The following is a 20,378-nucleotide window of genomic DNA, read 5'->3' on the forward strand; positions in this document are numbered from 1 at the left end:
GCATAAAATCAAAGAATTTTGGTAACGCAAGAATGACCACTGGTATCCAATGTTAGAATTTACTAATATGTAAGGCTGGTGATGAAATTAAAATGCCCCACTGTGCTAGGCTGTACTCAAAAAGAGATTTTTGTGGCGACACAGTATTTTATTGTTCAAGTGTTAAATCTGGAAAGGATGGAAAAAACTAACATTAAAATTCTTAAAAGATGGTCTGTCCCCTAAACGCCAGTGCTAAGGTGCCTCTCTGCTGGCTATGCTATTTTTGCCACTACCGCCATAAACTGTTAAATAACACAAGACAATGCTTTTGTTTCTTCCAAGAATATTTATTACAAAATAAAAAGGACCTGTTGATGCCAGGTGTACTTTGTTAACTGAACACTTTACAGGCTTTATTGTTGCAGGAAGGTACAGAAATCTGAGGTACATCAGATGGAGTGAGACTTTGCTTGTGAGAGATAATGGTTTCACCCACAAACAAGTCTGACCGAAAACCTCCCTGGTGTTTCAGAGAAAGGAAATATACTAGAACACAAATATAGAGGATATAAAATACAGCACATCCCTTTAGTGGGTAAGAATTGTAACCGGTAAGGTAAAGGCGAAACTGGAAGACCAACTTCAGCAGCCCTACAAGGCCCTGAAACTAAGCTTAGAACCAAGTGCTTGCTGCCAAGTGCATAGAACCAAGTGCCTGCTGCAAGCTGCATAGAACCAAGTGCCTGCTGCTAGGTGCACAGAACCAAGTGCCTGCTGCAAGCTGCATAGAACCAAGTGCCTGCTGCAAGCGGCATAGAACCAAGTGCCTGCTGCCAGGTGCACAGAACGAAGTGCCTGCTGGAAGCTGTATAGAACCAAGTGCCTGTTGGAAGATTAATAGAACCAAGTACATGCTGTAAGGTGCATAGAAATAAATGCCTGCCGGAAGGTGCACAGAACTAAGTGCCTGCCGGAAGGTGCATAGAACTAAGTGCCTGCCGACAGGTGCATAGAACTAAGTGCCTGCCGGAAGGTGCATAGAACTAAGTGCCTGCCGGAAGGTGCATAGAACGAAGTGTCTGCCAGAAGGTGCATAGAACGAAGTGTCTGCCAGAAGGTGCATAGAACGAATTGCCTGCCGGAAGGTGCGTAGAGCGTGCCGGAAGGTGCGTAGAACTAAGTGCCTGCCGGAAGGTGCGTAGAACTAAGTGCCTGCCGGAAGGTGCATAGAACTAAGTGCCTGCTGCTGGAAGCTGCATAGAACGAAGTGCCTGCCAGAAGGTGCATAGAACGAAATGCCTGCTGGAAGGTGTGTAGAGCCTGCCGGAAGGTGCGTAGAACTAAGTGCCTGCCGGAAGGTGCATAGAACTAAGTGCCTGCCGGACGGTTCGTAGAACTAAGTGCCTGCCGGAAAGTGCGCAGAACTAAGTGCCTGCCGGAAGGTGCATAGAACTAAGTGCCTGCCGGAAGGTGCATAGAACTAAGTGCCTGCCGGACGGTGCGTAGAACTAAGTGCCTGCCGGAAAGTGCGCAGAACTAAGTGATTGTTGGAAGGTGCATTGGGGTAAAGGGATGCCGCGAAATAGCCCTTTAAGGGGAATGCCAGTTATTGTGCATTAGACGCTCTGTGCTGTGGCCTTTTAGAACCCGGAGTCTTGTATTTTGAAGGCCTATAAGGAGGAGTTTCCCTAACAATTATAAAAAGCTGTAATGTTGGGGCTGGAGGCCGCAGTGTTAGTGAAGAAGGCAACTTGAGGTCTGCGGCATGGATTCCCACCTTTATAGACGCAGAGCTTGTCTCTGCTTGTCCTTGCAACACTCACTTCTGTGTGGATGATGAGAGGGTAAAGCAAATCCCAATTAAGCTGTCATTAACCAATGTCCATTCAGCACACACTGGCAAACCTGCATCAGATCTGTAGCTGCCCTGCACTTCAGTAACATGGGGACTTCCAGTTGCACACATGAGGCCTCATTCTGACCGTGCCAGTCCAGAAACAAGGGTGCCAGTAAGCTTACCGGCACCGCTGTTTCCAGACCAGCATTTTACCGGTATGCATGCTGGAGCCGCCGTGCCCGACAGGTCTGACCCTGCCGGGCACAGTAGGCAGACCCGTCATAGAAGCCCCAGCACCGTTAACAATGACTGTATGGGAATGGGGAACAACATTTTACCGGCGCTTGACTTTCTGGGCCGCCGCGTTTGTAATCTCCCGGTGGCACTGTGAAGTCGGGTGCCGGTAAATATTTACGGGTCCGGTGGCTCACCGGCACAGTTACCGCCCGACCCGTAATGAGGCACATGGCCTTTTATTAAACAAACTTCTCATGCCAGGCGATAGCTGACCGACACCCTCTCTGCTTTAAGGGTCCATTCTCAAGTCCAAGCACCATTCTTAAGATGCAGATACCTACATGATATAAGTCCTCTACCGGGCCGCAAGAGTGTGTGTTGGTGGGGTGCTCTCTAGGAAGGAGTCTAACAGCCCTAGCCTGTATACACGTGAGTTTTGGCATAGGGGCATGGACCGGGCCAAACGCCCCACCTCCATCCCCAGGGACATTTGTGGTAGCTCTCTTTGCACTACAAATAGAAGCGGTTTAAAAAAGCTGTCCATGGCCAAGCCTGTGTCGCTTCGTACATGCTTCCGGTCAGGCCATTTTTTTTATTGAAGCAGGAAAACAATGCCCAATAAATGTAAAAAATTTCAAAGAAAGAACAGCCTGGAGTGACTTTTTAGGCATCTTACTGTATATTCAGAAAATACACTGGCCCCCTTGAAGGTTCTCCGTTGGGTATTCCTCACCAACTTTCCAATGGCCTTGTTTGGTAGCGAGAACAAAACCGCAAATGAGAGGCGCTGTCAAGCTCTACAATGGACTGGCCCCCCTAACCGACTCTCAACTCCCCCCCCCCCCCACACCATACATTATTCAAAGAATTGCACGCGGAAGCAAACAGCCCCCAAACACACTACACTACCACCACCGCCTTCACCAGAACCAAAGCCCACCAGTCACCAACTGATCACTCTGAGCACTCCCCTCTGGATGAAACACTCTCGCCCCCAGACCATCGCCCACCTAAAATCGCAAACACGCTTAGGGCCTTGGGTAATTCTGGCTTGCAACAGAATTTGCATCGTGTCACCTAATCCCGTTTGCAAATTTTCTTGATCGATTGGCCCCTATCAGCTCTAGACCAGAAAACTCTGCTTGACCAAGTTCTGCCTGGAGATGGGAGAGGGCAGGACCCCAGAAGTGCCACCAACCACCCCGAAGACGCGAGCAAATGAAAACCTTCACAATGTAACAGACTGCATCAAATCATGAGGGCTAGCGGAGAAAAGGGAACGAGGGCGGTGCCAGAAAAATAGAATATTAAAGTCCAGGCGGAGTGTTTGCTACCAATTGCGGCGTTAAGGCCAAGGAGACCTTTTCATGTGGTCCAACCAGTGAAACGTGCTGCATACACCTTACAGAGATGGGACATAAACAGTACTGGTTAAAAAGTGTGGGTGTGGTAGGTTTATAAAGTGCACCTAGGCTTCCATAAATCCATTTATTTGTACTGAGTTAGTGATTGTTATTATTGTTTATTGGTTGTAATACTTAGCATGGCAGTAGTGTATTAACTATTCTTAGACCTGACCCTATCTAACGCCCCTCTACTCATTTCCTACCCGCCCGCCTTCTCCCTGCAGAGCTACCAACCGCTGTACACCCATCAGTTGTTCAACTTGTTATGAAGCTATTGTGCATTAAATGCGTGTGCTTTATCACTGTGATGCAACAGTAAGAACAGTGTGCTTTACAAGGGAAACGAAGACAGTTAAAACGGTGTCAACTGAAGTGACATGCAGACCCAATGGAGCGTTTGAAAAATAATGTGCAGGATTCTACCAAATATGGCTCACCTGTAATTTTGATTAACTAATTACAAATGTGTGCCTTGAGAGAGCCTGAGTATGGGCGAAACTATTGCACGTGCTTCCAAATGGAGAATGTTGGCACTACCTAAATCTTTAGAACTGATCTTTTTTAGACAGCTTAACAATACTATAAGCCACTAACTCAGTACAATTTCTTTGAATTAGGAAGCCTCTGCACAGGCTATAAACATACCAAACCCACACTCTGGAACTCATACCGATCGACTGACTAGTGACTATCAGTCATTGTTAGGTTTTTGCTGCCTGGCAACAACACTAATGAACCATCAATCATATACCCGGGGCAGGCGCACTGAACAATATTCGCTTTTCTTATTTTTGCATAAATCCTTTTTCCAGGAAAGGGACCCGTACTTGGCCAGCAGGAAGTGGGTGCCCTGGTTTAATATCCACCCCAGGGACGCCCAGCAACCAGAGGCCCAACCCACTCCTTCTTATTTAGGTCCGGCTAGATCCTGCTTGGCTCTTACAATCCTACTGATAACCTCTTCTCTAGATACAAGAACTATAAAACATCTGCTTGTCTTTATTTTTACACACAATGTGCTTACAATCTTTAATCGGGGTGTCAATAGAAAACAAGGCAGATACTCTTTTTTTAAGTGCTTCAGGGGAAGGTGGCCAGGAAAGCAGCATCATTGGTCGAAACACATCTAAAAATAACCAGCTCAGCACAAGGACCACACCAGGACCCAAAATGAGAGAGAGAAAGAGAGAGAGAGAGAGAGAGAGAGAGAGAGAGAGAGAGAGAGAGAGAGAGAGAGAGAGAGATATATATATATATATATATATATATATATATGGGATTAATTCCCTGTCCCCATTCTGTGCTTGGCCTCTCGCAGTCATGTACACGAGCTGAAAAAACAGAGAAATACTGTGCTCATTACTTTGATGTCATCTGGGGAGGGCTGAAAGGAGCTCTGGGTGACCTCAATGGATCGAAAAGAGCTCAGACACAATGCCAGCGGGTCACTGGCCTCTCTGTGACATGTTTATCTAACTCCCTCATCCAGCGACACTGGGACAGCATGTTCACAGATGCACCTGGATGGAGTCGGCCGGTGTAGGGCGTGTCATTATAAAGATTATTGCTATTTCTGAACCACTCCCTGTGTGCCCAGTGATGTGGCAGCACCAGCTGCCAACCACGAGATGCGGATCCTGTGCTTGCTGCCAACCTGGAAAAAACACCAGCAACATCCCAGCTGCTTCCTGGTCTGTAGCCAATAGCAGTCGTCGCCAGTGTCACGTGATAGTGGCTCCCAGGAGAGCCCTCCTATCTCACTCTGGCAACCCTCTGTACCTAGGTGGAACTGGGTGCTGCGTGCCTGTTTCTAAAATAAAAACGACATTCTAAAAAATAGCATATATGTGAGCTACTAACTGGTCAATTTGGAGGAGAGAATACAGACCACTCCACTCGCCAAGAGCACTGGCTATAGAATACACACCATCCAGTGAATCACCTATTGGTATCGAGCCAACTTACTGGAAACGTATTTTAATACTGTTGGGAGAATGGACGGGATTCGAACATGAAGCTTGCAAGGTGCACTCAATGCACTGAGCATTCTCTCCAGTGCATGTATTGCAGAAGATGGAAGGACGGACTGCCCAAAAGAACTGGAAGACCATGGTACATGTGGAAGAAGAGACCAACAGACTCTTGGACGCGCCCTCTGCTCCCACACCACTGTCCTGTATGGCTCCCACCCAGCCAGCTGGGTGTGCCCTCCAGTTTGGTTGTCCAGAAGAACCCGGTAAATAATACACACTTTCCATATTCAGCCTCTTAATCAATCCAGGGGCGGACATTTTGGGTTTCTAGCTGAAAATAACACAATGAACCAGACCCAGGCTCCCGGCATTCCCTGACCCTCATCTCCCGAGACCCAACAGCAGTGTCCCCAATGCAAAGCGAGGCGGGCACTGTTCACAAGGGCGGCACATTCCAAAAGCCACAGCCGGGAAGGAGCGGAGGACCGCAGGCTGCGGCGAGTCGGAGAAACTAAGGGCCTAGAGAAATCGACAGGTAATGGGTCCTGCAAGAGGCTACAGAGGAGACCCAGCACTGCCAAGCACTGGAAGGTCCATGAAGAAGATCTACGAAGAGGACTCCCCAAAATCCCAGCGGGGGGTTCAAGAAGAAACAAGGGATCGCAAGCCTCATTCTGAAACCAAGATGGCCGCCAGGTGTGTAAGGTACCACAACGACTAGCAGTTGCACCTCTGCTACAATTCACACCTTCCCATATCAGTTAAACTAAGACAACACAGGCTTAGGTTCTTTTACAGTATGATACTGCCTTAACCGTCTCTATTCTGAAAGACTTTGGTAGAATCTTGGGCCTCACATATTATAGGGTAAAAATTGGGTTACTTTAAAAGGAAATGACCTCACACAAAGAACGCCTCTTGGAGACTGGAAGCACTGGTTTAGAAAGGAAGGCAGAAGGCAGTCCCCTTGCATGCAGCTGTGCCAGGCATGCTGGATTTTACTGGGAGCTCATGTGATGGGCTCCCAAACCCCTAGGCGTACACAGAGTTGCCACTGTTGAATTTACAGTATTCCAGTACCCTGCCACTGAGTGACATCCCAAACCATTGTAGCGGCGGCTCATGTTATCGGAAAGTGTCCACTCAAGGAAGGGCCTGTGGGATGTCGTCTCTCGAATAGCAGTGTTGGATCCATTCACCCACCAACTCTAAAGACTCAAGTGCCATGAAGTGTCACTAAGCTTTCTCCCCCACAAGCTCAGGAAAGCTTACAACAGAATCACCTCCAACTTCTAAAAGTTCAGCCTCTGCCGCCCCAACACCAAGCCAGTCTTCACCCGGCTTAGTCACAAACCGTGTCAGAAATCTATGTGCTGAACCAAGACAGAGGTCAGACTCCAAGGCAAAGTGTCTCTGTGCAGCAGCGCACCCTCGATAAGAGGTATATGTTTCTTCCGGTCCCTCTCCGGGGTCATCGTGCTGAGTCTAAGGCATGGGCTAACTGTTCAGCTTGCCGAATCCACGCTGCCCGCGATGTATCTTCATGTGTTTTGAAAGGTGATCACTGCGGGCAAACCTCTTCTCGCACACCAAACATTGGTAAGGCTTCACTCCCGAATGGGACCTTTTGTGGCGCGACAGCTCATCAGAGCGGGAAAACCTAAAGGAAACGAGAGATATGGTTAAAGGTTCTCTGCTTTGGGCAAAAAGAAACTTTCTTGTTTTTGTTCAAGCCTGGAAGCTCGCATAATGCCATGGGCCCATGTTATAGGAATGATGGCGTTAAACAAAAAAACACATTGCTATCATAATATCCCCCCCATATTTCAGCTGCAGCGAGAACCTCAGGATGATGGGCCGTTCCGATCCAGATCAGGGTTTACAGCACAGACATTAGCCAGGAAAATTATAACAGTAGCTACTCCACGTTGAAGGCGTCTACAAACTGGAGTGTGTGCACGTATGTGCGCACTCTGAAACACTTGTGTACGAGCGCGATAGAAATAAAATATCTATATGTGGGAAGGTCCAATGTTGCACTTGACCTCTGCAGGCACCTCTACGGGATATTATGGTCCTGTCATGGTCTCCTCCCGCTCCCTGTTGCTTCATTGGCAGAGCATTCTTAGTTGCCCATAAGCCAATGGAAGGTACATCCAGCAGACTATATTTGCAGGGTGGCAGAACGTTCCTCCTTGTCTCAGAAGAAGAGCGTAACATTTATATTGCCTACTATCCAAACAATGTATCTGAGCTGATAAACACTTTCTTTATTGTCAAGTTTGTTTTGTAAAGAAATAAACCTCCATGTTGGAAGTTGAGTGAATAGTCAACATCTGAATTTGTTTTAGGTTATGTTAAAGGTTCTTGTGCCGCGCAATGTTGCCACCTGCGCGTTCTCTTGTCGCGCTGGTGGATCTGTCATGCAAGGAGGGTGGCGGGTATGTTAGTAGGATTGAGTGGGAAAAAGAGCAAGAGAGATATGATGTGCTGTTGACAGCTTCAGTTCGGATACACCAGTATTGAGCTTCGGTGTGTTTTTCAGTTGGTGGCCGGCAAGTGGTGTTGGGCGAGATCATGTGTGGCTTGTTTCGTTGTTGTGAAGTATGTGCGGTTTGTGGTGCTGTAGAGGTATGTCCGACATAAGCCGATTGCCATAGGAGTCGGCTGGAGGGCTTCATTAGCCGTGCCACGAGAGGTTAAGGAAGCCCCAGGTAGTCCGCAGATTACTTAGCACTATGAGAACCTGATCTGAAAATGGAAGCAATATTGAACAACACTTAGCAAAACTATGAATCTAAATAAAACCCAACACTTTAGCTTCAAATATTAAACAAGCTCAACCTCTGTGCACGGTGGTCATTGGAATTGAGCGGAGTAAAGAGCTGGCCACTGCTTTATGGCGATAGTATTTCATATGGGGTGGCAGGGATACGCTGTGTGCCATGTTCATGGGGTGGCAGGGATACGCTGTGTGCCATGTTCATGGGGTGGCAGGGATGTGCTGTGTGCCAATAGTCATAGGGTGGCAGGGATACGCTGTGTGCCAATAGTCATAGGGTGGCAGGGATACACTGTGTGCCATGTTCATGGGGTGGCAGGGATGTGCTGTGTGCCAATAGTCATAGGGTGGCAGGGATACGCTGTGTGCCATGTTCATGGGGTGGCAGGGATGTGCTGTGTGCCAATAGTCATAGGGTGGCAGGGATATGCTGCGCGCCAATGTTCATGGGGTGGCAGGGATACGCTGTGTGCCAATAGTCATAGGGTGGCAGGGATATGCTGCGCGCCAATGTTCATGGGGTGGCAGGGATACGCTGTGTGCCAATAGTCATAGGGTGGCAGGGATATGCTGCGCGCCAATGTTCATGGGGTGGCAGGGATACGCTGTGTGGCATGTTCATGGGGCGGCAGGGATGTGCTGTGTGCCAATAGTCATAGGGTGGCAGGGATATGCTGCGCGCCAATGTTCATGGGGTGGCAGGGATACGCTGTGTGCCTTGTTCATCGGGTGACAGGGTTACGCTGTGTGCGATGTTCATGGGGTGGCAGGGATGTGCTGTGTGCCAATAGTCATAGGGTGGCAGGGATATGCTGCGCGCCAATGTTCATGGGGTGGCGGGGATACGCTGTGTGCCATGTTCATGGGGTGGCGGGGATACGCTGTGTGCCAATAGTCATAGGGTGGCAGGGATATGCTGCGCGCCAATGTTCATGGGGAGCCAGGATACGCTGTGTGCCATGTTCATGGGGCGGCAGGGATCTGCTGTGTGCCAATAGTCATAGGGTGGCAGGGATATGCTGCGTGCCAATGTTCATGGGGTGGCAGGGATACGCTGTGTGCCATGTTCATGGGGTGGCAGGGATACGCTGTGTGCCATGTTCATGGGGTGGCAGGGATGTGCTGTGTGCCAATAGTCATAGGGTGGCAGGGATATGCTGCGCGCCAATGTTCATGGGGTGGCAGGGATACGCTGTGTGCCAATGTTCCATCACCCCACTATTTGCGATCCATAAAGGAACTGTTCGGTATACTACCTTGGGGGGCAGGAAGGACACTGAACTCTCTAAACTAAAGAGATTCATTACAAGACAACACTGCTTTTAAAGTAAACCTTTGCTAGTATCCCTGCCAACCCTTTAAAAGTCCACTGGTTTCCCCCAAATTCCTTGTGTCGAAAAGTCTGGCAAAATGAGAAATCAAACTAGCCTTCCTCAGAAACGTGTGCGCGAGTTGAAACCCTTCTACGGTGAGTTTTTTTTTATTTTTTTATTTTTAACCAGAATCTCTAACGTTCAATGGAAACATGGAGCATCAACTGATGGATATATGCAAATATATTTTTGGGGGGACAGAGTGGTGGAGGGAATTAATGGATTATACTAATGTCTGTGCAAATCAAACAATAGGTATGCCCAGATATCACGAAAGATGTCCATTTGAAGTGAACTGCACTTACTTGAGGTCTGTTGAGACTCTCTGCTAGTGTAAAGAATTTCAACAGTGAGGGCTCCAGATAAGATGATGAGGTGCGAGTATTTTACTCCCTATTTTTGAAGTTGGGAGTAAAATAACTTTTTAGGGAGTAAAAAGGTAGATTTCATTCACCATGGGAGTATTTTTTTCAAGCTAGGAACAATATACCTTAATACTCTAAAACGGGCCCCTTTGGTAGCCCAGACTTCTTTACACCAAGTCGTTGATGCAGATGAAAAGATGCACTTGAACTGTAACGTCCTCTTCGGATCACGCAGTAACATTAGTGCTCACTCCTGTGCTATGCTCGCTGGATGCCACGAAAGCAAATACATCCTTCCCCATACTTTGTTGAGAGTATTTTTGCCCCATTATTAAATGTATATGCTGCTTATCTGTTGCTGCCAAATTCTAAAAGCTCCTAGACCTTGGCTTTCCTAATACTCCCATCAATATCCCACCTGTTCGATCTTTGACCTTGCATCACATGACTCACCTCCAGCCACATTCAGGCCACGTGCAGACATAAGGCTTCTCCCCTGTGTGCCGCCGGAAGTGAGCCTTCAGGTGAGAGCTCTTGGTGTACATCTTACCGCAGCCTGGATGGCTGCACTTGTGCACTCGGATGACTGGTGGCAAGACCTTCTGGAACCTCTGAGGACCACCAGTGGCCGCACCGTGCACGCCTCCCATAGTAAGCGGTCGGACCGAGATAGGTAAGGGAGCAATCCGGACGTACTTTGGGTCCCCAGTGGTTTGAGGAGTCTGGGGAACCTGCGGCACAGTCAGGCTCTGGCCCTGGATGCTGATGACCAGTTGGGCAAGACGGATGCCCCCAATGACACTCGGCAGTATATGGCTGCAATTGGTGACCTGAACGGGTTGAATCTGCAGGATCACTGGAATGCTTCCAGTTGCGGTTGGCACACCTGAAGAGGTCCCTATAGCATCTTTAGACTGGATGGGGCCCAACAGTTTTCCTTCTGAAGAAGCTGCCCCAACAGGCTGCCCGCTTGCTTTGAAGCTCTGATTTTCCAGGAGAGTCTCGGATTTCACCTCCGTCTTCATTTCTGACATGATCTCCAACTTTGCTCCAATGGGCTGGTTGTCGTCTAGTTCTGCCTTGAAGAGTTCCATCTTCTCTTTAAGGAACTCCTCAATCTCTTCCAGAGTGGGGGCAAAGTCACCAGAGGAGCTTGAGCAAAAGTCAGGCAGCTTGAGGTGGGCCTCAAACACCGTCGGATGGGCCTCCTCGCGGGGGTCCAGAACGCCAGACAGTACAAAGCCCATTTCCTGGGACGCACTGTCAAATTCTCTAGAGGTGGAGTAGCTGCGTGCCCTGGAAGTCTCCCCAACATAATGGTCCATCAACACTGACGGAGGCATCTCTGCTCTGCTCGAGCCTGTGGGGGACTCCCTGGCACTTGAGGTTGTAGGCAAATAAACAGGAGGCAGCAGTTGACTCTCAAGTACTGAAACCATTTGTTGATGTCTTGTCTTTTGGAATCCCTGCCAAAAATGGCAAAAGGAAGGAAACCACAACGACCAAAGTACCCTGTAAGAAAAGAATGTTGGCAAGAGCATTAGCACACACCCCAATAAAGCCAATCATCACAAGCTTGTGTCCCTAACTGAGTAAGGAATATTGATACCAGGTTTATCTAACCCCTTGGGAATCCGAAGCACCTGGTGGTTGCATTTGGCGTGTAATAACCCTAATTTAAATAAAAGAAGGCTGTCAATCTTTCTTTTCTGGTCTACATAAACACCCTGGGCACCTGAACGAGGGCAATGAGTGCATTTAAAGAAACACAAATAAAAGAAACAAACAGTTTCATCATCAGGGATCGGGACACAATGCAAATCACAGGGTACAGTGCTTTCTTCATCATCAGTCAGCAAAGGCTTTGTCACGATTCAGATGCCTAGACCACTCAGGGGGTGTTTTCTTCTTGTACAGGCCATACGTTGTGTGTGAAATCATAAATGCCTGTTGCATCCTGCATAACATTACAGTGTGCAAATGTGCACATGCAGATCTAGTACCTGACCTCAGGTCGGAGCAACAAGCCAGGCCACCAACCCGGAGGGATGCCAGTGCGACAGAGGGTGCAGCTGTTCAACAGCTTCTTTGCATTAGCATGCATGCTGCCCCAAAGGAAAAGTGACCACATACGCAATGGTGCCCGTTATGAGAGGGTGCAAAGTGCCAGGAAAGGCCTGCACACACTCACTTGCCTAAGACACCCAAGGATCTGAATATGAAAACAACAAGCACACTAATTGATTGGTACTTTCACATTACCATAGACCAACCTGTTATGCGCCACGGTACTTAAAAAAAGATCCTACATCCCCCAAGCAACTCTCTCACACCTACAGAGGAAAGGACATTGATCTGAACAGAAGCTACTGTTTAGGAAGCGCTCAAGCGATGATTCGCTGCAGCTTACTTTTTAAGGTGTCTCATGTTGGACCATTGATGGTATTTATTAGCTGGGACTCATCCTGGCAGCCCATCTTGAATCTTCACAGACACAAATGGCCAGAGTTGTCAACTTTTTTTCATAGAGTGCTTCCTACTAATTCTAAAGGGATTGAAATTGCTGGGAGCTACTTAGCCTAGGAGAGCCGGATGAGCTTGAAACCAACAGCTACCAAGAGTTACTTTTGGTTCCCCAGGCCAATGGGTACCATCCTTCGGGGTTCGAAATTGCTGGGAAGGGACCTATTTAGCTCCTGTTTCTAGTTTAGGAGAGCCCAGTTAACTTTAAACCATCAGCTACCAGGAGCTACTTGTAAATCCCCTGCCGCCATACAAAAATACATATGTGATCCTAACTGTCTGTTTGGTCATTTGAATAAAGTACACATCCAAGGGACATTTAAAGCAGAATGGAACATACATCATGGACAGTCAAGTTCACATGAGGTGCTCATCTGGGGCATTTACCACAGCACTTTCTGCCACAGGATGCCCAGGAATTACATTGGAAACTGTTTCCTCGGTGGGCAGAGAATGGTGAGCAGGAAAAAAATAGAAATAAGAACCAGACACAGGAAAGCAAAATACAAAATCTGAAAACGTTAACCTGGGCACCATCTTGTGTCCGTTTTCCAGGAAATCTGCAGGTTCATTCAGGCTTTTGAGGGACCCACTTTACTGTTGAATACTCAAGCCCCGATCCTCACAGAATTTTTCTTGCGACCAATGGGCGTGCAGCTGCAAGTTGTACCTGGACAAACTGTGTCTGATTCACAAACAATCAACCCACATGCGACCAGTTGCATGACAACATGTATGTGTCGCAGCCATTGCACCAATTTGTGCAGGAGGATGGTGTACAACCGTTATTCCACTGACCCTGATTTACAGAGTGTTTTCAATGGGATTGCGCCATCGTAAAACGCGTTTGTAAATCCGCCTCAGAGTGGGTGTGTGTGGATTGGTGTCAATGGCTGGGCAATGCAAACGAGAGAGCCACCTATGGCAAACAGTGTGACTATTCTATCCTAGCAATGAACCCTCAAAATCCTACCCCAACAGATTCCCGTCCAATTCTAAAATAGCACTCACTACCTGCTGACCTGTCACCAGATAAGCATCACATGAAACAGGCATCAGTTAAACATGTATATCACTCACCTCACCATAACCCTACATGAACCTGCAGGCAGACGTCAGGCTCTGCTTACATAACATCAACATGCAAGCAAAACGCTGTGGCCTGCAACATGCAGGCAAGGATAAAACATTACCTCCTTCACACAGTAGTGACTCTACAGCACAGTATGTGCCAAATAACCTACCTATACCCCCCTTTTACATTTGGCTTTAAGGTGGCACTTTAGCACCTCCTATAAGCCGAAACTAATGCATTGGAGTACAGCTAGAGAGGGAGAGAGATGGCATATGAGCAGGTACACAATGCGTGTAGTTGTTTTTTTGGTTACTTATCAACACATTGACTGCCAATGTCCATGCTAATCCTATAACCATTCCCACCCACTTCCTGCCCCAGACACACACACTACTGGGACATGTTTGAGTTCACTTTAATCAAGCCTTAAAATCGAATGTTGCACTCGAACGGCCTGCCAGGGATTTTTCAAGTGGTCTTCTGCGATCTAATGGTTTAAATGGAGCTGTGAAGGCACTGCTGGTGTAATAAAACTGTCTTAACCAGGTCTGCCTTTAACCATATGATTTATAAACAGTATGCATGTCCTTCAGTGAAATTATGTTAAAAAAAAAATTAGCAAAGCCAACCGTTTCAGCTTGTGTATAGATATTAGCCAGCCACTGCTCTATGCGCAGGAAACTTGCACCATTTTCCAGCTGCTGCCATTAATGGCCAGTTGGTACCATTACAGCTAAGCTTGGCAAACACCTTTCCCATATTTACACAAAAGCCAAAACTGTTGGCATTGCCAATGCTTGTTTTTAGCAAATTATGCTCCCAAGAGGTCATGGGCTTTTTTGTACGGGATCCACACTAAGACTCTGCACACTCCCTCTCAAGGGGTTTACTTCCACTGGCCGTCTCCCATCTTATGATTTAACTGCAGTACTTCTAGATGTCCTCTGCACCTCCCCAGCCCCATGCCTAACTTCTGCACCTCATAGCTCACCCCATCCACCAAGGCCCTCGTGTTCTCCACCCCTTTATCCCCTCCTCTTTCTTGGTCACCCCTCTTTCCTCCAACCCCTTTGGTACCCACAGTTCTAGCTTCCAAACACCTTTGGGGTGCATGCACCCACTTTCCATCCCGTCCGTGAACCCCCCTGCCTCTCCCCCCTCCCCTCCACTTCCCCTTCCGAGCACCCTCACCTTTTCGGGCCGGATCTCTCTTCAGCAAGCTGCCCATGGGCCCCGCTCCGGAGCCGGACTCGCGGCCCCTTCCATGCTGGCACTTCTCCGGGATGTCCTCACGAGACGGACGGGCCCCCCTCGCTCCCTCCCTCCTCCTGGCTCTCCAGGGGAAGGCCCGGCTCTGCGAGGCCCGGGATTGGCTGCTAGCGCGGCTCCGCTCTCCTATTGGACGGCAGCCGGAGGCTCGACTAGATCCCTCGCCTGCCATTGGTCGCGATGCACAGGGGCTCGTCGGCTTGTGGCCGTCTGACGTCATGACGCAAGTAACGCGTGCCATCTGCTGACTCCTGTCTCGGAAAGAATGTGAAGGTTGCGCGCCTCAGTGCGCATGCGCGTCTGACGTCACGCAGCGGTAGCATGGCAGCAGGAAGAGACACGTCGCGGGGTGGCGGAATGTGACAGGCCGGCAAGGTGTTGCCTGGGGGCCGCTGGGAATTTAAAATACAGGGTGTCCAACACACAGCCAGTGGGAGTAAAGGGACACGGCAAAGAAGGTGCAAAGCCAGCCTCAAAACCAGAGCTCTCAGGTTTTCTGTGGCCATGCTGGGAAGGCAACCAGCCCTGTTTCTTCCCTCCAGCTTTGGATTATGGGACTTGTAGTTTTTTATTTCCTTTTTGAAAGTTAGGAAAACTACAAATACCAGAATTTCGAGCGAACTGGATGAACTCACACATATCCATGGGAAACATGAGATCACCAACAACACACCCTGCAACGTTTAAAATATTTATTTTATTTATTTATTGGTTTGCTTGTTATGTGCTTTTACGGGAAATACATTTTGTTTCGAATCGCCCACAGAGCAGCAGGGAGGGAACATGAGATAGCAGTACAATTAAATACAAAAAATACGGGGGAAGGTGACGGCCAAACCGACGAAACATTGTGAGTATTCAGAACGTGCAAGTGCAGGAAGGAAGAGGGCAGTGGGGTAGGTCCTGGGGTGTCTGTGTTCGAGGGTGAGCCACAGATGAAGTGCAAGGTATGGTAAGTGCTATGTCCCCAGGAGTCGTGTCGGGTGGAAAGTGCAAATCTCCATTGCAGAGGGTGTGCCGAGGCAAGTGCTGAAGGAAGACAGATGCTGTGGAGATTGGGTGTGAATGGTCAGAGGCCCAGAGGATGCATAAGGGTCCAAGACACCAATCTCAGCAACTGTGGGATTAGCAGAGGAAGGAAGAAGGGAAGGAGGAAGAAAAGTGGAGTTGAGGTGTTTTCAGAACTTCAGAAGGTCCTGCGTAAAATACAGCGGTAGGGGGAGCATGTTCTAGAGGAGGGGTCCAGCTGAGGAAAGCGAGCAGCCTCCTGCTCTCTGTTTAGCAAAACGCTTTACACACAGAGAGTAAGTGCCAGAGGAGCGTAGAGGTCCAGAAAGAGAGTATTTGGTAAGAGAGAGAGTTGCAGATAGTGTGGTCCCCGGCCCTAGACAGCCTTGTAGATGATGGAGAGGGATTTGAATTTGATCCTTGCAGCAACTGGGAGCCAGTGGAGGCTTTTTAGGGCAGGATAGATGTGGTCCCTGGGCGTAAGGCCAAGGGCAAGTCTTGCGGCTCTATTCTCATTAGCTGAAGGGGTCACAGAGTGGAAGAAGGTAGATTGAGGAGGAGACTATTGCAATAGTCAAGCCTAGAGAGAACCAGGGCTCTGGAAACATTGAGCTTCTGGGGGAAGCGAGAAATTAGAGAATTCCTTTGAGAAGGAAGAGTTGGAAGTGGGACTTCTTGCGTGTGAGGGAGGAAAGATAAAGAGGAGTCCAAGATGACTCCCAAGGTTTCTGGCTTCACAAGAAGGAGCAGGGGGAGAGCCCAAGGTGGGAGGCCAGAGAGAAAGGAGGGAGTAGAGGTCCCAGTTGGAAGGATCTCTATTTTTCTGGCATTGAAGCAGAGATCATTGGAAGAGCACCAAACCTGGATAGCAGACAGGCAGTCCGGGATGAAGGAAGGGCAGCAGGAAGTCTGAAAAAGAGTTGAGTGTCATCTGCATAACACTGGAAGTTGAGGGAGAAGGTGGAGATGAGGCATGGCAGCTGTGCAAGGTAGATGTTAAAGAGCCAGGGGAAAAGGATATTGCTAATAAGAGGCTGAATAGGAAAATCCATGAAACAGGCTTGCTGCTGAGAAAGCCCAGATGCACTACTTTGGGGTATCGGGAGGCGTCAGAGCACCAAGTTCAAACTCTGTCACGCCCCCTTAACCCCCCCCTGGGCTACCCCTCCCCATGGGATCACGCATTAAAATAAATATTTCCAGCACCCTCATATAAATAAATTGCAGGGTTACAAAATGATATGTCACTAGAGCTCTAGGAAGAGCTTTTGCTTTGATTGTTGTTACAGTACCTACTCTTTATTCGTAACTATTCTCGTAGCGTAAATGCATATGGTATGAACAAAAAGGTTGGAGGTTTGAGGCGGCTCTGGGGTGTCTGACAACGTGCTAAAGGGAATTTGGCAGAAGAACGGGTAAACTGTTTGTTATGAAATAAATGTCAGCTTGAATTGTTCCATTTCTGCAGCAGCCACCCCTCCCTTTCCCTAAACTGGGCGTGTTTTTCTAATTAAAAAACCTCTCAGGACGTGAGGACAGCGGGCCTTACTCTGGGACAGTCCCAGCAAAACCAGGTCGTCTGGTCACCCTATATACAGGGCACAAGGAAACATTTCTAGAACATACACCTACTGATCCTGCCCTACAAGTCAGCTGGTGCCAGGCTCAGCCTTTTGTGTTCCAGAGGGCAATAATGTCTTAGAGAGGTGAATAACATTACATTACATTTAATTAATTAAAGATGAGACCGCAACCATTGAAGAACGAGCCCAGAAAGACCAGAAGTGGAAAGCGAGAAATGAGAAGAGTGATCAACTGCATCAAACGCTGCCGAGAGGTCAAAGAGGAAAACATCAGAAGAAGACTACGAGTGTCGAGCTGACAGAAGAGTATTAGAGACATGTAAGAGGGAGGTCGCTGTAGAGTGGGAGGGGCGGAATCCAGACTGAAGAACATAAAGATTAAGATAAGCAGATAATTGAGCATAAGCAGCACACTCAAGAAGTTTATATGGAAATGGAAGAAGAGAAATAGGTCAAAAATGTGCAAGAGTAGAAGGGTCCAAAGATGGCTTTTAGAAGATTACAAGAATGAGTGCATGCTTAAAAAGATAAGGAAAGCAACAATTAGAAAAGGAAGAGTTAATAAGATGATATATATATATGTATATATATATATAAGTGATGTGGTGAATGTTCTCATTTGCATGTTCAACTGTAAAACCACCCATGTTATCCTTTGCGAAACAATGCATCTGTCTGCAGTTGTATATTGGCGAGTACCACCAGACAATTTTACATTCTCATTCAGGAGTATCTAAGTGCTATAAAAAAAGGAGACAAAATGTACCGACTGGCGTGGCATTAGACCAAAGAACATGCAAACTAGGACAAGAACAGTGACAGATGCACTGGATTGGGACAGGGTAACCTACCAGTCAGAGGTGGTCCTCCCCAACAACTTCTGTGTCAACATTCAGCCTGCTGGATCAAGCTCATGGACACATTCCACAGAAGGCTCAACCAGGACAATGAATTGTGGGTGTATACTGACCCCAAAAGAATTTTTTTTTAAATATGTTTTTAAAAAATGTGTTTTTTAATTAGTGAATTGTTTTTTAATTTAAACCTTTTCACAACAGTAAAACAAAATATACAAATATATAAAATGTCCTCAACACACATACAATATGAATACAAAGAAGAAATAATCCATATAAACATCTAAGATCACACAATTCATCATAATTAGTTCTGAATTTCCAACATTGCAAATATCCTTATTAGCATCCAATATAAACTCAGAAGCTTAGTTACACTATTGCCCACCATTAGATCGGACCCTAAGATATTATCTAATTCACAACAGTGGAGATTGATGTATCTAGACGATAATGTCATTTTCCTTGGAAAACAACTATATTTGTCAAAAAGTGAATAGGAGGAGAGTGTATTCATGGTCTCACACCAGTCGTATTCAAAAAGCTTTCTTTTAACAAGAAGAGGATTATCAATGAGAACAGACCTTTCAAAACCTAATATTGCTAAGAGTGATAACATGCATGCACCACATTTAGTTAATTAAGGAATAGAGTCACATTTGATCAGTATGTGCAGAGCCTCAAAGACAGATTTGGGTGGAATAGCTAATATCTTGGCAAACAAACGCCTTTTTGCCCAGAGAACTCCCATTGCCAGCGAAGTTAGTCCAAACTTGTGTCGAATGATGCAGTTTGGAATCGCTAGAAGGTGGCTCAGATTCTGCTTCCAAATAATTCCCTCGAGGGAGTTCAGAAAAGGGCCCATCGGAAGCAAGGAGACCTCCATGCCATACGTTAAAACAGGGACCGCCTTAGCAAGACGAAACGTACTAAAAGGGATCCGAGAAAATATACAGAGACTTGTGTGTATCCCCTTTAACTGAGAAATCAGCGAATGTGACTTGGCTCTCAAATGTTCTCGGATGTCACATTGAGACTCCTTATATGAAATGTTAAAGCCTAGGTACCTTATAGAGTGAGTACATTCCGAATGGGCATTACCAACTGCCCAGCCCATACCAACTGCCCAGCCCATAGTTTGGGGTTTTTGGTTCTGAAAAAAGAGGATGGTGCTTGATTTACTTCCATTGACTAACAAGTTATTATCCGTAGCACAGATGGAAAAAGCTGTGAGTTTGCTTTGCAAACTTATAGGGGTCAGATCAAAGAACATCACATTGTCAGTGAAAGCCAACCAATTTACTTTTTAAGCAATATGCCCCGAGTCGCAAGGGCATTACTGAGTCAGCTAATGCCCCAGGGCCCATAGTTGTAGGCCTGAGCGAAGCTATTAGTACCCTGGCCTGCAGGACGGGGAGGGCCCCACTTCGAGTCTCCTCAGTGGCTGAGGGGCTGCCACGCCCCCTGCTGTGGACAAAGTAGTAGAATCCCGACCGAGGGATTCTCGGCCAGGTAATGCCCCGGTGAGAGCCAATCAGAATGTGTTTTAAATTCTGGTTGACTCTCGCCGGGTACTAATAAAAGATCTAACTTTACTGGAAAGGAATTGATAGAATCCCATAAGGATTCTATATCCGAAATATACGTGTTGAAGAGCAGTGGGGCCAAGACACCTTCCTTGCCTTAGCCCAATATGTTTTAATCGCTCTAGTTAGAGTGCCTTCCCTAGATAACGTGACCTGTACATGGGTATTACGAGAAAGAAGTAAAATTAACTCAACTAAGGATGGAGATCCCCCCGTCCCCCCAAGTTAAAGTTTGTTCCAGAGCCTTTGCCTGATGACTCTTTCAAAAGCACTGGACATGTCCATGGATGCCAAATAGACAGTCCCTATAGCACCATCCGAAACAGAGGCACAGACATGTGCCAGTATAGAGCCATTCTGGGAGGTGCCTACCCGTTTCCGGAAGCCCACTTGGTTATGTGTCATAATGTTTAACTTATCTACCCATGTGTCTAGTTCTTTCAGAATCATTAACATGAAGATCTTACTAGTTGAGTCCAAATGGGCGATTGGTCTATAGCTGGTAGGATTAAACTCTTCCCT

At 47.4% G+C, this 20,378-nt stretch overlaps 1 protein-coding gene across 1 annotated transcript; it reads right to left on the bottom strand.

Moving 5' to 3' along the window:
• Positions 1 to 308: 308 nt before the first annotated feature.
• Positions 309 to 14,862, bottom strand: LOC138520817 (Krueppel-like factor 15). The gene is made up of 3 exons (XM_069633155.1): positions 14,745 to 14,862; positions 10,409 to 11,467; positions 309 to 7,095 (listed from the first exon to the last, which is right to left on the bottom strand). The coding sequence occupies exons 2-3, from the start codon at positions 11,392 to 11,394 to the stop codon at positions 6,933 to 6,935; spliced, it is 1,149 nt and encodes a 382-aa protein (XP_069489256.1). The 5' UTR covers positions 11,395 to 11,467; positions 14,745 to 14,862; the 3' UTR covers positions 309 to 6,932.
• Positions 14,863 to 20,378: the final 5,516 nt, after the last annotated feature.

This window comes from Ambystoma mexicanum, chromosome 13, assembly GCF_040938575.1.
Source record: "Ambystoma mexicanum isolate Mex_15411 chromosome 13, UKY_AmexF1_1, whole genome shotgun sequence".
NCBI lineage: Eukaryota > Metazoa > Chordata > Amphibia > Caudata > Ambystomatidae > Ambystoma > Ambystoma mexicanum.

Excerpts from the sequence above, each read along its gene's own strand:
- LOC138520817 (XM_069633155.1), bottom strand. The coding sequence starts at position 11,394 with ATGGTTTCAGTACTTGAGAGTCAACTGCTGCCTCCTGTTTATTTGCCT. Across the intron at positions 7,096-10,408 it reads TGGCCTGAATGTGGCTGGAG|GTTTTCCCGCTCTGATGAGC; the intron begins GTGAGTCATGTG and ends CGTTTCCTTTAG.